This window comes from Pezoporus wallicus, unplaced genomic scaffold (genome assembly GCF_028554395.1).
Source record: "Pezoporus wallicus isolate ANWC-B61680 ecotype Strahan unplaced genomic scaffold, APGP_CSIRO_Pwel_v1 scaffold_7383, whole genome shotgun sequence".
NCBI classification, from domain to species: Eukaryota; Metazoa; Chordata; class Aves; order Psittaciformes; family Psittacidae; genus Pezoporus; species Pezoporus wallicus.
Genome location: NW_026636323.1, coordinates 1,167,057 through 1,182,727, shown reverse-complemented (window position 1 = coordinate 1,182,727; position 15,671 = coordinate 1,167,057). Strand labels below are relative to the sequence as shown.

Here is a 15,671-nt window from a genome sequence, read left to right as displayed (position 1 = left end):
CTTTTCATTGCCAGACAGCCAAGGCCATTGTTTACATTGAAGAAATAAACAGCATGGCAGATGTCACCTTTCCCTCTGTCCCTCAAGTTGCATCCCTTTTGATATATGATGATACTTCTAGAGCCAAAGACAAAACCAGTCCCATAGCCGGCTATCCTGTTGTCTGTATCACAGTGAGTATCTCTGTGGAAAGATGGAACAAATTTAGTATATGATTTTTGCTCAGTGGATTTTAGGCACCCAGTATCAGTCCATATTGTTGTGAGCCACAGGTGAGTTCAAGCTAGAACTGTCCCAAGAGCTAATCTAGTTTGTCTGGATAATTAATCAATTTTCAGTAGGACAAAAAGCACAGAAAGATATTTTGCTTCTTCATCACTAAGAACAGTTTGATGCTCACACTATGTCTATGATTGCATGATCTCACTATTACCTGCATTATCTTAATTTGCAGAGTTAAAATCACTAGAGATAACCAATAAGCCATTGATTTTAATAAGTGACACAGACTGGAAGATGAGTTGAAGTACCACAGGCTTCTTTCATTGTAATTTTGCAGCTGAAAGCTTTGCATGAAGAAGGTTTTGGTCCATCTGTGTCTTCAGCTTGTTTCTCACACCATTCCTTTCACACAGGAATGGATCATATGTTGAATGTATCTCCCAAATAGAAATCAATAACAACAACAACAAAAGAGAAATCTTGAAATGCAAAGTATATTTGCAGAATTAGACCAAAGGGCAAAATTCAAGTTAAAGCAGCATGTGGAACTGTAGTTTGTGCCTTCGTAACTCTGTTAGAATTTCACCCATAAACCATAATTTAAAATAGTATTTTTATTTCATTAAGAATAATTAGACCTGCCTTTTAATCTACCACAAGCAGGCTTAAAGTGTCAGTGTCAAAATAAAGTGATTTCTTAAGAGATTTACTGGGGTTGTCAGTTCTATGTTGTTGTTGAGCTTTGTGATCTTGATAAATTAAAATTCTTGTGCCATGAAAGCAGTAAATTGTTAACATATCTTGTTCTGCAGGCTTGTAATCCTAAATATGAAGACTTTGACAAGACTGGTTCTATATGTGCCAGTGAGAACATCAATAATACTCTGACACAATACCGGTGGCTTGTAAGTGCACCCACTGGTCCTGATGGTGTGACTAGCCCCATGAAGGAGATTGACTTTGATACTTTCTTTACTTCCTCCAAGATGATTACACTTGACTCCATTTACTTCCAAGCTGGTTCTCGAGTCCAGTGTGCGGCTCGTGCTGTGAATTCAGATGGGAATGAGGGTCTTGAGCTTATGAGCCCTATTGTAACTATAAGCACATCAGAAGGTAAGGCATCATTACCTATTGCAAAACCCCCAGACCTCTTTTTGATCCCAGATTCTGTCATAACAAAATTTGATTACATAACCAGCTGTTTTAACATTACCATCTCGGCTTTTCTTCTGTTGTCCATAGAGATTGTGCAAACACTTTCTTCTTAGCACGGTAGGGAACTGTAAAAAGAAAATGTTTTTTAACTTTGGTAGTTGCCCACATCCTTGAATTATTAACCACATAGCAAACTTGCATGTTCAGTAGAACAGTATATAATGTGCACTGGCATTAATGAAGCCTTGTTTCTCTTGAATTTTGAATTCAACTGTAGTAACCTTGCAGTACAATCTCAGCTCCTGTTAGACACTGGAGAACCCATGTGGGAGTGCTCTTGCGAATGCCTAGCCAGAAGAAAAGCTCCATTTGGCATTCAGGCCTCACTGGCCTCAGTCACTGGACGCCTGATACTCAGTGTCTTCCTTGGCTAAGGTGTGATGTCCGATAACAGGGCATAGACAAATCTTTTCATGGTTGAGGTATTCATAATATTTAGCCTTCTTTTTCTGATTCCATCTTTGTCTCTCTCTGATTGTCTGATACCAAATCACTACTGAATTGTTGCTGCATTCCCTCAGCCAGCAGTTACTGCAGTTTGCTTCCTTTGCCCAGCCAACTCTTTTCATGAAACTCTTACTGAGTAATGTTGTGAAGCAGAGGTGAAGAACTGACATGCACAAAGTACAGTCTGATAGCATATGCTATTTTGTAGTAGAAGTCACAGATACTTTTGTTTATTGTATAACGTGGAGAATGAGTAATCAGCAATTACAGACCATTGTATTTTATTACCCTTTTGCTGCTGTTTTACATTCTTTGTGTCATCTCTGCTGCTTTTATATGTACGTTAAGTCTTCTGGGTTTTGTGAGATCTTGCAGTAGATAAATTACATGATTCTTCATCTGAAACATAATTTTAATTTCCTTGGCCTTTCCAACTAAATATTGTTAACATTTTATTTCCAACTAAGTTAGGGCTTTAATGAGCTTAATGGATGGATTTTCTATTTATTATATTCCTGTCCTTTATTCCACATTTTGACTGTAGACTCAAGTTGCCTTTTTTTGTGCTATCAGGAATCCTACAAGCCAAAAGGACAAGGCTAATTAACTCAGGCTCAGGACTTAATTGTCATGCATATATTGCTTCCAGTACCAAAGCTAACTTATGATGCGAAAGTCAACAACACTGAAGATCATGTACAATAAAAAGGAAATTATTAGATGCTATTTTGAAAAAAGTGCAATGCTCAAAGCAACCTGCCAAAATCCAGTATATTTTGAGCCTTGAAGATGCTTTACCTCCAGTGCATAGACCAAATTCTCAGAAGTCAGATTGTGCAAAAAAAAAAAAATGTATTTAGCCTCTTTAGTACATCTTTCTTGCATTTAAGAAAAACAAACAAACAAAGCTATTGTTTGCAGAATAGAATTTATTTTTCATCATGCCAGAAGTTTCCAACTTGAAGTGTTGAGACAGATGAGGCCCACCAAAACTGATAAATTCTCCAGGAGGAGAGCCCTGCATTCTCTTTCTTGTAATCCCTCACAGACTGGCAAAGAGCAGAACATGGGTGAAGGAAACTGGTGATTTTCCACATCTGCTGGTTTCTTTGGCCATCACATGTCAATGTGCTATGATTCTTGTGGCCAGAATGCAGATGCTTCTACATTGAACTACGCAACCAGAAGTTGCATATATATCAGATCATATTATTGCAAGCCTAATCTGGTCCTACAAACCAGGACTAATACTGGAACAGGTTGAAATAATACTGGAACAGGTTGAAATAACACTGGAAAGGATTGCCAAAATAAGTTATAAATTCTTCTTTCTTGGAGAAATTAAAAATTCAACTGAACAAGGCCTTGAGCAACTTGATTTGACTTTGAAGCTTTGAGTACGGTATTTCTAAACATCCTTTGACACAATTATTCTACAAAATTCTACATTTTGGTCACTAATGAAACAGGAGGCTCATGGATTTCTGTGAAGCTATGTATAGGTCCAAATCCCAATCCTGGGCCAAAACAAACTGAACACTGATCAGGTATCTTTTGTAAAGCTATGTATGTGCTTAAGAGGGTGGGAGGAATTAAAGTGTATGCCTCTGAGAATCTCTGTAAGAAAGTATGGCACTTGACACTGACTTTGCAAGCATGCTTGATACATGCAACTGAAAATGTACAGGTGCAGTATCATCACCTTTTTCTGAAAATGTGGTCCAGTTGATCTGGATGATTTCTATTTGAATCCTCTTTTGCATTAATTCCTTTTCAAACCTCTGGTAAATGCTGCTGAAAAGGGTTTACCTGTTGTTGAAGAAAATTCTCCTTGTTTTGGGAACTTGTACAGTGAGAAAAAGTACATCTAAAAATAGTGCAAAGGAAAGTATAGATTATAACCTCTGGACATAAAATAAAGTTATTTTCTCTTTTTTCCATCAGGTCTTTGTCAGCCTCGTGTGTCAGGAGTAGTTGGAGCAGAACCCTTCTCTGCCAAATTGCGGTATACTGGCCCAGAAGATCCTTATGCCAACTTTATCAAATTGACAGTCACAATGCCACATATTGATGGTATGATATAATCAGCTTATCAAGTGTGGAGTTGAGAGAATTCATAAAACAAGCTGTTATTTGAGCTATTTTATTGGTCATGTTATTTTAAATAGCCATGTGGGACCAGAGAAGAGCTTGATGTATGTACAAGTGCAGTTTGCAACAAGGTGCATAACATACTGTGTTAATGCATAGTCTTTGATCTGAAGACTGTTTTCAGATTAATTGCATAGTTTACAGAAGTTTGGCTAAGTCTACACTTTATAAAACTCCTTTGAAACGCATACAGATATATCAAAGAAGAATTTATTTATGAAAAGACATAAAGCCATTTAATTACTATGTGTCTCTGAAAATTATCACAAATCCTGACTGAAAATTATGTTGCAGATTTAGAAATGTTATATTTGGCATTCATATTACAAAGACACAATTATTGTGGAGAAGTCTCATGCACACATAGCTTATCAACTTTCTCTGAATTCTAAAGTCCGTTAATTGCTGTATGTGCAAAATACAGAATCACTGCATAGCTTGCTTAGTGTTTGACAAACTTTGGCTAAATTAAGCAGCTCTGAACAGTGAAATTTAGTTATAGTGCTACAAATTAATGTTTTTTAGGCATGCTGCCTGTTATTTCTACAAGAGAACTCTCCAACTTTGAGCTGACACTTAGCCCTGATGGAACTAGAGTTGGAAACCATAAATGCTCCAACCTGTTGGATTACACAGAAGTGAAGACCCACCATGGTTTCTTAACTGATGCTACCAAAAATCCAGATGTGATTGGAGAGACCATTCCGTATCAGTACAGCCCAATAATTAGAGGATTTAATACCTTACGCTTCTACCGCAATCTGAATCTGGAAGCCTGTTTATGGGAGTTTGTTAGCTATTATGACATGTCTGAGCTCCTCACAGATTGTGGAGGCACCATTGGAACAGATGGACAGGTATGAAGCTGTAACTTGATTTTTTACTATGTTCTTACAGTGAAATGTTTCCTTGATAATGTGTCTATGCCTATAGAAATAAGTGGGTTTAGAATTAATTTAGTTGAAAAGTAGTTGGTTTTTCTTTCTTGGACTTCCCCCAAAGTTAGTTTGTTTCTTAAAGCTATTAATATTCATTAAATATTAATAGGCTATATGTAAAATTTGTGTCTGATTGAAGTTAAGAGAATAATTTAGTCTGAAGGAAATTTGCTGTGATTTTCTCCCAATACAATTTTGAAGTATTTTAGGACAAATCAATCCAACATTTACTGTATAGTGAGCCACCTTAGTCTTTTCTTAGAATAAAAGCCTAAAGGATTGGTTTTACCATATTTATACTATTGGGATATATATATATATATATATACACACACATATATATATAGATACAGAAATACACTGAATTACTATTAATCATGGTGTATCTTTAAAAAGAGTTTAAAAAAAATTGTGAAGACCCTTCTTGCTGATAACAACTGACTGCAATGTCCTACCAGGTGCTTGCCTCTGCTCAGCTCTTGCTCACTGGGTAACAAGACCAGTCAGTGCAGACAGCACAGTTGTCTCGCATTACTCAGCAAAAAATTCCTTGATCAGGAAGGAAAGAGAAACTGCCAATACAGAATGTCTGAAGAACAGACCTGTGAAAGTGGTTGGGAGTTAAAACAAAGAGACTGGGGACATCTTCAGGTGTCCTTTGGAGAATTATTTCTAGAAATCCATAATAATGTGGAAGCAAAAAGGTTTTCTTCTGGTGCAGTGATAGTGATGCTAATCCCTTATATTAACTACTGTCTGATCCCACTCAGGCTCTAAAGTACAAAAGCTATGAAGATCAATCCTCTATGACACACAAAAATCTTTTTTGGGAATAATCATACAGGCTGGAAGAAAGACTGGAAATTCAGTACCTCATTTCAGAGAAGTCTATCCATGGCATCATAGCTGTGTGGTAAAGATACATCACTTTCCTGGCTCTCTTTGAAGCCAGTGTGGAGAGGATGAGGCCACTGTGAAATGGCCATAATTTCTCAACTTTGTAACAGATGTTCATTTTGCCAAGGACCCTTCTTATCAGACCTCAGTAGACTTATATACACAAATTCTTATTTTTGTCAGTCCCAAATGATATGAGGCCTTAACAGATAAGAAAAGTGTGTCATTGTTGAAAGGAACCTGTGGGCATGTGCAACAGCAAAGCTATTCTACTGCTAAAAGCATAGGTGTCAAGGGACATATAGCTAGCTAATCAGATAAGTTTTTCTCTCTGTTTTTAAATTCTTTTTCTCTTTTATACTTACACACCTAAAGTCCACCTTCCTGTGTGAGTGTCCACAGGTGATCATGCTAGAAATTGCACCGGGCTCTCTTTAGACCTCGGTTAACTTCCTAACATTTTACCCCTTTAACTAGAGATTATATATTCTGTAAATTATAAGATGATAACAAAATGGAGCTTCTGTCCTTCTTAGATACAAAGTCTGGTGGATCTGTCATCTCAGTGCTCTATCATAAGTTCTGACTCCTGTTTGTTATAGTGACCAGTTCAAGATCTCTGTCTTGATTCTGGAAGCTCTCCATTGGTGCATCTGCTTGGGGTTGCCCCTCGGCTACAAGCAGATCCTCCTACAGGTGCATTCCACGGAAACCGTGTACCTCTCAGAGGGAAGGCATGCATGTGTGGGATGTAAACCTTACACATTCCCACAAGATAAAAATGACAGCAGTCTTCACTGTTCTAGAAATTATTTAATGTCTTCAACTCATCATTCCTTTTACTATCTCTTAATGCCCATGCAATATGCAGCCGTATATTATTTCCCACACACACAATCATAAGCATATAAGCAAACACAGCTGCCAAGCAGCTGCAACTCCGATCCTGTGAGCTATGCAAGCCACTTCTGCCACAGTGAAAAGGAAGACTTGATATGAGCCCTTTCCATTTTATATACTTTTGCATCCTTTACAGAAAAGCTTGAATAAGCTTTTGCCTAAACCTTGGTTTAGGCAAATGTGTGTCTAAATAAAACCTAAATATGTCTATATGCATGTAAACAGAGGAGAAAATAAGCACTATTACTATATTTTAGTAAATAAAAAGACCTCATATTCGATTGTGAAGGACATGTATAAATGGTAATGTGACCAAGAAAGATAGTTCTACTTGCTTTAAGCTCTAGAAGTGTTATGTACTTTAGGTAAGATCATTCGTTTAAAAGCAGAAAGAGATGAACGTGAGCTATGAGAGCCATTAAACTGCAGCTGAAGTCATCCTTTAGTGCCTTGTAGGTTATGGCTAAAAGGTTACAGTGTGTTAAGTGAAATATCAAGCTGAATTACTTCTAGCAGCAAAGCATTGCCCTGAAGCCAGTATGCGCTTCACTGCCTTCCCTGTTTCCCCACCTCCATTTAATTCTTCTCCAGGTTTGGTCTTTATCTTCACATGACCCCCTCCAGCTGAGAGGGGAGGCAGTCAGTGCCCTGTCTCTGTGGTTGTCACCATTGTTGTTTTTTTCTCCTTCAGTGAACAATTAATAATCCTCCTCTGTGACAGTAAAGCTGGCAGCTATGGTTTTCACCATGGTTTTTTAGTATGCAAAGGAAGCTTAAGTTCTAATATACAGACAGAACAGATAGATTAAAAACCCCACTCTTATGACATCCTGCTACCATTGCAAATTTAATAGCTTTAATTTACCAGATATTTTGGCTAGATCTTTAAGCTCAAAATTATTTTTCTTGATTCTAAATCTCAGGTACCTGTATGGTCAAACAAAGACAGCACTGTCAACTCAGAGAAAGATATTTCACAAAAGAAACTGTCAATATATTGTGTGATGTGGACCTCCACTTTATGGGTGCTCTTCCTATGCTAGGGGAAGAGCTTCAGTCAACAAGAAGTGAGTTCAGAGACCTGCAGCTGGTGTAGCAGTGCTCATACTTTACTGCAAGCTGCAGCTGTCTTAGCCAGTTCCCATGAACTCATGAACTGTCATAATACATACAGAGAAGGTCTTAGTTATTGGTTGTTTTTTTTTTTTTTTGCTCCCTTTGAGGCCTTTTGCTTGTGACCCATTCTCTTTCTCAATTACTCTGTGCATGAGCAAATCCTGTGTGAGTTAGATGCAGCACTCTTTTCAGTATCCAGCTTGATGCTTTGTTCCTGGGGTCTGTCCTTATTCACCACATCTGAGAAATCAGGCACTTATGTATCTAAATATGGATTTAGATGTGCAGCTTAAAGAATGTATATTTAAAAATAAAGACCTAGTCCTCTTTAAATTGAGTTAGTTCTTTTGTATTATAGTTCTGTTTTGGTTAAAGTAAGATTTTATAATTAGCAGCAACAGTTTTCTTTTGGCCAACCTGCAATAAGGCTAAATTTCAGTATCTGTCTTTAAAAATGTATATGTCTTAAAAATATGGAACTCACCTACCTGAGGGCTATCTTCCTGTATTTTCAGGTAATTAATAAAGGTTATTAGACTTTACTTCATGGGGACATGTCAAGTACTGCAGACATCTCAAGTTCTCAAGACACATGTGCTAGAACAATGCCAGATATTCATGAAACAGAATTAAAAAAGGCAATAGTGAAAACCAAGCAAACGACCATACCTTATTAAAGTATATATTGAAGTGTTGGCCTAGACTTATTTGATAGCGTGTTAAGTATCATTTGATCTCATTTCCTTCTGTTTTAACTGCTTTAGCCATACAATTTGGCACCTGAAGGCTTCTGTGTGGTTCTGGCCAAGTACCTATATGTGGATGTTGCTTTCTCTAGTCGCAGTCTCTTGCCAGACTTGGCATAGGGAAGTAAGGAAATTACCATTTAAAAACAAATTATTAACAACAACTAATTAAGCAATTCTTTGACAGAAACAAGAAGGTGAAGAACATATATTAAAATACTTAAATGTACAGCTCGAGACCTTGAAGCTACTTTATTTGAGTAGTTGATCAGTTTGGTTTGCTCTCTAATGAAAACGGTTATTTCTGGACACAGCTGAAAACATCATTCTTCCAATATGTTCAGTTCACATTTATGCTACACGTTACGGCACTGGATGTTTGAAAATCCCATTGGAAAGCAAATTTTTAAATTACCAGTGTGTTTCCACAGCTTCTACGAGGCAGCTCACAGTTTTTATTACACTGAAACAGTATCCTTCCAGCTTTAATAGTTCTAGTTTTACGAAAATCATACTTTAAGGGGAAAAGTCAGCTCTTCTGAAAATCTCACTAGATCTGTAAAATGGAAATAGACAGAAATGTCCATTTTCTTATTTTTATGTTCTGTTCAGCTGCCACAGTCAAGTTTAAGAGAACCCTGCAGCTTGTATTCCCTTGACATGGAAGCTCACTAATAGCCAAACCCTTTTTCTCCAGCTGCAAACACATGCATTTTGTGAGCACTGTGAAGAAAAAACTCCACTGTAAAGTTAATGCACCAGCTGTGTAGCAAAGTCAGACGTTAACTTTTTCAAGGAGCTGGCATTTCAAACCTGCATTGCATTCTCCTCTCCATTCAGACTTCTTTAAAGAAACCTGCTTTACGTTTCACCTGTGATCTACCTGGGGCCAGATCTTAGCTTTACCATATTGGTATTGTGTAAACAGTTAATTGATAACGTTGTTAATCTTGTGTGACTCAGATTCACAGACAGAACAAGTAAATACAACAGAATATGAGGCTCAGGACAGTTTAGAAGGAAAAAGTACAATTTTTAGGATATTTCATTGGCATATACAATAGAAAACATGAACTTGTGTTATTTCTAGTTTCTGATTCTGGTTTTATCAGTACCTACATACAGTGTGCACATGCACAAAACTGCCAAACTCTGCCTTCTGGAAATGTAGGCCAGATAAACAAAACATAATATAAATGTAGAACAGAGTCCAGATCCCAAAGCCTTAACTGGAAATATTTTTTTTTATGTTGTAAATATTCTTACGTGTTACATGACAGATTTTCAAACTAATTGGGGGCTTGGGGTTGTTACTTAATGAAGTTTGGCAGTTTGCATCAGAAAAGGGAACAAAAGAATACCTATAGAAACTACCATTAGTATTTCCTAAAGTCTGAAATGGGAATTGTCAACATTCAAAAACAGACCTAATGCTCTGTGATAATTTATCTTGCAAAGAAAATATATGAAACTCTACTTCTTATACCACTGTCCGGTGTAAATCGTGTTCTTTCCTCACACAAATGAATTTTGAGATGCACTTTGATTTGTGATCTACATTTTTTCCTACATTAACTGCAAGAATCTGCTCCCCGCTTGGAAGAATTTTTGTCTTCTGTTTTCCCAGATTCTCCAGGACTGGCACTGTTACAGAGTATTCGACAATTTCCCCAGCTCAGCTGAGGTGTAGCTGTAGTCTGTATTTCTCTCCTGGTATCACAAGGCTAAAAGTCACACCCACTTATTATTGTTTAAAATCAATGAATATAATTTTGTCCATACAACTGTTAACATCTCCTGTGGATAGGATACGTAGATACATAATGCACCTGTTCTGTCTCTCCACAGCACTTAAACTGATCCTACACTTACACAGCTCTAAGTTACCACTTTGGTTTCATCATGTCATATTGAGATAGAATATGAACAGCTGGCTACTTCCAATAGGCTTTGCAGGCAGTGCTGTAAAATAAAGATAACTCAATGGAAAGAATGTTTTCTCATGTTCGCCTAAATGGCATTATTAAGAGGGCTAGAGAAGTAAGACTCCTCCATCTGCGTAACACATTCCATCAATTCATTTGTTGGAGGGTCTGCTCACTTACTGACTCAGTTTTCCTCTGCAGTTAATTTCTTCTTTATTTTTTTATTGTGTCAAAAAGATCCTCTGTATTTCATATAGCATATAGTCCTGTGATTTTTCCTTTCTGCCTCCCAAAGTGTACTATTCTCCTTGTGGCATTTTCCTTCCCAGCAAGAAATGAGAGGGGTTTGTATGTTTTAATTTACTGTTAGGAGAGAGAAAACTATTCAGTGATTGTCTGGCTATCAGTATTGTAGGTTTTCCTCCACACCTGCAAATCCATGAGTGCCTGAAGAATGGTTTGTGTGCATAGAAACTCAATCAGCTGGTTTAGCAAGAACTCCTTTCTCTCCTTACATGCCATGAATCTCACATAAGGGAAGCTATACTGATGAAAGCATGTAGACTTTCATAAGTACACAAATAAATTCCCAGGATGGGGCAGTCAGCCTGTTGCCCACACATCTCTCATGGATTTTGCCAAAAGACAAGAACCTTCTAAATTCTAGGGTTCTAGAAACAGAGACAATTCTTTGGCACCATGGTTTCAGATTTACCTACAGAGCAGTGGTAATGTATGACAAAGCAGTGTTTCAGGCAGATCTGCCCCAGAAGGGATCCTACTGCTACATTTTCACCACTGCAAATGAGCTGATCTCACTAACACTATTCTGTCATTGAAAGGAGGCAAGAAAACCCTAGAAAGTGTCTTAGAAACCCCATTAATGAATTGCTTTATGTACAGTGTATGTGAAGAGGCCCTGATACCTTGTACTTGAAAATCAAGAAAAGCTTTGAAAGAAGTTTGTTTTCTTTTACTTGAGGTGGCAGACAATACTGAGCTGGAAGGGGGTTGTGGATCACTGTCCTTAATACTCTATATAATGTGGTTCCAGCACTAGTAAACTTAACTGAAAAACTAATAGGATTTCATTGCCTCACTATTCTTGTTGAATGCCACCACACCAAGGGTTAGAAATTCTTCTGATTTTTAGGCTGTATTTGTTATGGCTGTTTGTTCCCATGTCAGCACCATCTATCATCATGAGTGGCCCTCCTCCGTTGTTGACCTCCTGATGTGTATAGACAGCATTCTTATTCCCTCTCACCCTTTTTTGTACCAGGCTAAACAACCCAGCTATTTTAGATTCCCTTCATCCAATAGTTTTGCCATTCCTGTGTTTACGTTGATTTCTTTTTCTACAGTCTACAATGCAAATCAGGCTATTTCAAGCATGGATGATCAAAGCTGTTCTGGATAAGCTCTCACTAGTGCTCTGCATAATAGCATGCATGCTTCTAATTTCCACCCCATTCCTCAGTTTATCTTAGGATCATATCACATGGAGAGGGTAGGAAGGTCATAGTTGTGAGATGTGATCAACTTCGCATACCAAAATTTCTTTCCCTCTGTTGTTTCTAACTGATGTCTTTAATTTCTACCAGAAATCCCTAGTTGCCATTACCTTATACTTTATGCTATAAAATGTCACCTTATTTAAGTCCTGGTCTTCAAGGTCATTAAATTCTCTCTGTGTTAGATTCCAGTCCTCCTCTACATTGCCATGAAACATTATGTATGCTTCCTTTCAAGAGGATAATGGACATTTATTGAATTTTCTTTCATATACTTTTGTAACTTCCTCATAAGCAAACTGAATTTCAGATCTTTGATTTCAATGTCTACACATATGTGAATGACTTTTCAATAAGAACACATTTGTTACACTACCAAATGTATTCAGTTCTTGATCCTGTTCCAAGAAATTACAAATGTTCAAGGTTAATCCTGTATCAAAGGCAAACCATGGTGCGCTGTAGACTTCCACCATAGCTATATTTTTTCATAGAAGTGGGAATTCTATGTTATTACTTGGAACAATTTAGCAAATCCATGTCTGAAATAATTCCTCAGATATCATGCAGGTATCCCAAAGATAAACTTGCAACTTAAATAAGACTAAAGGACAATATTTTTGTCTAACTTCAATGTCTCATCCAATACATATGGAGAAGAAACCTCTCTTTTTTTGTTCCAAATAGAAGTTCTTAATTGTGTTTATATAAAACCAACAAAGAAGCATTCATATAAAATCATCTAAAACTGGAACATTTCATATTGTCTACCCGACTGCTTTACTGCATGATACTGTGTTTTTCCAGACAGTTTTCTGTCTAAATGATAGTACATTTGATGGAACAATGCAAACAATATAAGTGGAAACAGTTTTGGTAGCAGAGAGTGTAGCTCAAGGAGTGTCATGTGTTGTGGCAATTATAAACATTTGCCATTATGAACTTTTTAATTAGTTCAGAGTATTTAGTCAGGGCAAGCAGTATATTTGTGGTTTTATAGTATTACAGTTTCACAGTTTCACAGTATGCTAGAGATTGGAAGGGACCTCGAAAGATCATCTAGTCCAATCCACCTGCCGGAGCAGGAACACCTAGATAATGTTACACAGGAATGTGTCCAGGCGAGTTTTGAATGTCTCCAGGGAAGGAGACTCCACAACCTCCCTGGGCAGCCTGTTCCAGTGTTCTGTCACCCTCACTGAGAAGAAGTTTCTTCTCAAGTTTAAGTGGAACCTCCTGTGTTCCAGTTTGTACCCATTACCCCTTGTTTTATCATTGTTTGCCACTGAGTAGAGCCTGGCTCCATCCTCGTGACACTCCCCCTTTATATATTTATATACACTAATAAGGTCACCCCTCAGTCTCCTCTTCTCTAAACTATAGAGACCCAGCTCCCTCAGTCTTTCCTCATAAGGGAGATGCTGCACTCCCTTAATCATCTTCGTTGCCATGCGCTGGACTCTCTCCAGCAGCTCCCTGTCCTTCTTGAACTGAGGGGCCCAGAACTGGACACAATATTCCAGATGGGGACTCACCAGGGCAGAGTAGAGGGAAAGGAGAACCTCTCTCGACCTACTAACCACCGCCCTTCTAATACACCCCAGGATACCACTGGCCTTCTTGGCCACAAGGGCACAGTGTTGGCTCATGGTCATCCTGTCATCCACTAGGACCCCCAGGTCCCTCTCCCCTACACTGCTCTCTAACAGGTCGTTCCCCAACCTATACTGGAACCTGGGGTTGTTCCTGCCCAGATGCAGGACTCTACACTTTCCCTTGTTATATTTCATCAAGTTATTCCCTGCCCAACTCTCCAGCCTGTCCAGATCTCGCTGGATGGCAGCACAGCCTTCTGGCGTGTCAGCCACTCCTCCCAGCTTAGTGTCATCAGCAAACTTGCTGAGGGTACACTCAATTCCCTCATCTAAATCGTTGATGAATATATTAAATAATACCGGTCCCAGTACTGACCCTTGAGGCACTCCACTGGTTACAGGCCTCCAACTAGACTCAGCCCCATAGACTACAACTCTCTGGCTTCTCTCCTTCAGCCAGTTCACAGTCCACCTCACTACCTGATCATCCAGTCCACACTTCCTCAATTTAGCTGTGAGGATGCTGTGGGAGACTGTGTCAAATGCTTTGCTGAAAAAAAAACCAACTAAAAGTTTTGTCTGGTATTTGGAAATGTAATGCATCGGTAAGGTAATGGACGTTCAGACTGCTGACATGCCACTGGGTGAACTCAAAAACAGTTTGATTTTTACACAGCTTGTAAAGTTCTTTGAATGTTGGGGGATTTTTTAATAGTGCAAAACACTTTTTAGAAGCTTGCAAGGTAATCACTCCAGGGAAATGCACAATCACTCCAGATGCACAAATTTACATATGGGATTTCTATTGGAAACAAATGAGAGTTCGACAGCATTTCTACCTTTGAAAAGTCTCCCACTGGGAGATGATCTCAATGCCTTTCCTTCCATCTCTTTCTAAAGAAATCCAGAATGTTCTAAAAGGATCTGGATTGCACATTTCTAATCAAAGAGATGTGAATGAAAAAGTATTTGTAACAGACAGACCGTAAATGCAAAGTCTCTTCAGAAAGGTTTGGATCCATACATTATGTAAGAGCTATCCTAAGAGGTGGCAGTTTATTGACACTGTTCTTGCCTTTTTCATCCAAATATATATGAAGAATATGCAATTCTCTGATAATAATTAAATACAGCGCTATTGTTTTGTACAATACATGCATAAGGGATATATTTTTAAATCTATATCAATTTGCACTTTAGTTCTTCCAGACAGTGACAAATGGTATGATTTGTGTGTTTGCATGAGTGTGTTAGCTACTATCCATGCACAAAGGAAGAAATAGTTCCAGAAAAGCATAAGTACAGTCCAAGAACTGTCTTGCAATGACATCTGAGAAAATCAGGATCTTCCAGAAGAGCTTCTTAGAGGATAGTAGCATAAGAATGTAAGCAAAAGAATTGGTTAAGGCACAAAGATAGGACAAATGCAAAAGGATATTTGAAAAATTTCCAAAGTCTTCGTTCGTAGCCATGTTGATTAAGTACTTAAAAAGCCTGACCAAAAAAGGTAAGTCAAAATTGAGGGGTCCATGTTTTATTAGAAAACATATTCAGTTTGAAATACAAAATGGAACTTGAAGGGATGTAAGCTTAGCTGAAATGTGGTGGTGTTTGCTTCACCTGTAATTTGCAAAATGAGAAAATTTGATTCAGTCACAACATTTATTTCAAATTCTGTCTTCTTTTTCTTTTGCACTCAGATTACCAGTGCAATGCTGTCTTTCATGACCACTAACCTAATTAAATAATTTTCATTTTTATAGGTTCTCAATCTAGTACAGTCCTATGTCACGCTGAGAGTCCCTTTGTATGTCTCGTATGTTTTCCACTCCCCGGTGGGTGTAGGAGGCTGGCAGCATTTCGACTTGCAATCAGAGCTTCGGCTGACTTTTGTGTATGACACTGCCATCCTGTGGAAGGATGGGATCGGTAGCCCACCAGAAGCAGAGCTCCAAGGTGGGTTTTGGATTTCTTTTCATTGAACTCATAAGAGTTCTGTTAT

General features: G+C 38.1%; 1 protein-coding gene across 2 annotated transcripts in view; it reads left to right on the top strand.

Moving 5' to 3' along the window:
- FREM2 (FRAS1 related extracellular matrix 2) overlaps positions 1-15,671 on the top strand; it is a 121,006-nt gene that overhangs the window by 93,594 nt on the left and 11,741 nt on the right. For both annotated transcript variants that reach the window (XM_057399986.1, XM_057399987.1), the window contains exons 13-17: positions 15-173; positions 1,035-1,338; positions 3,832-3,960; positions 4,564-4,895; positions 15,433-15,625. In XM_057399986.1, the coding sequence (XP_057255969.1) occupies positions 15-173; positions 1,035-1,338; positions 3,832-3,960; positions 4,564-4,895; positions 15,433-15,625 (1,117 nt within the window). The remainder of the gene's footprint in view (positions 1-14; positions 174-1,034; positions 1,339-3,831; positions 3,961-4,563; positions 4,896-15,432; positions 15,626-15,671) is intronic.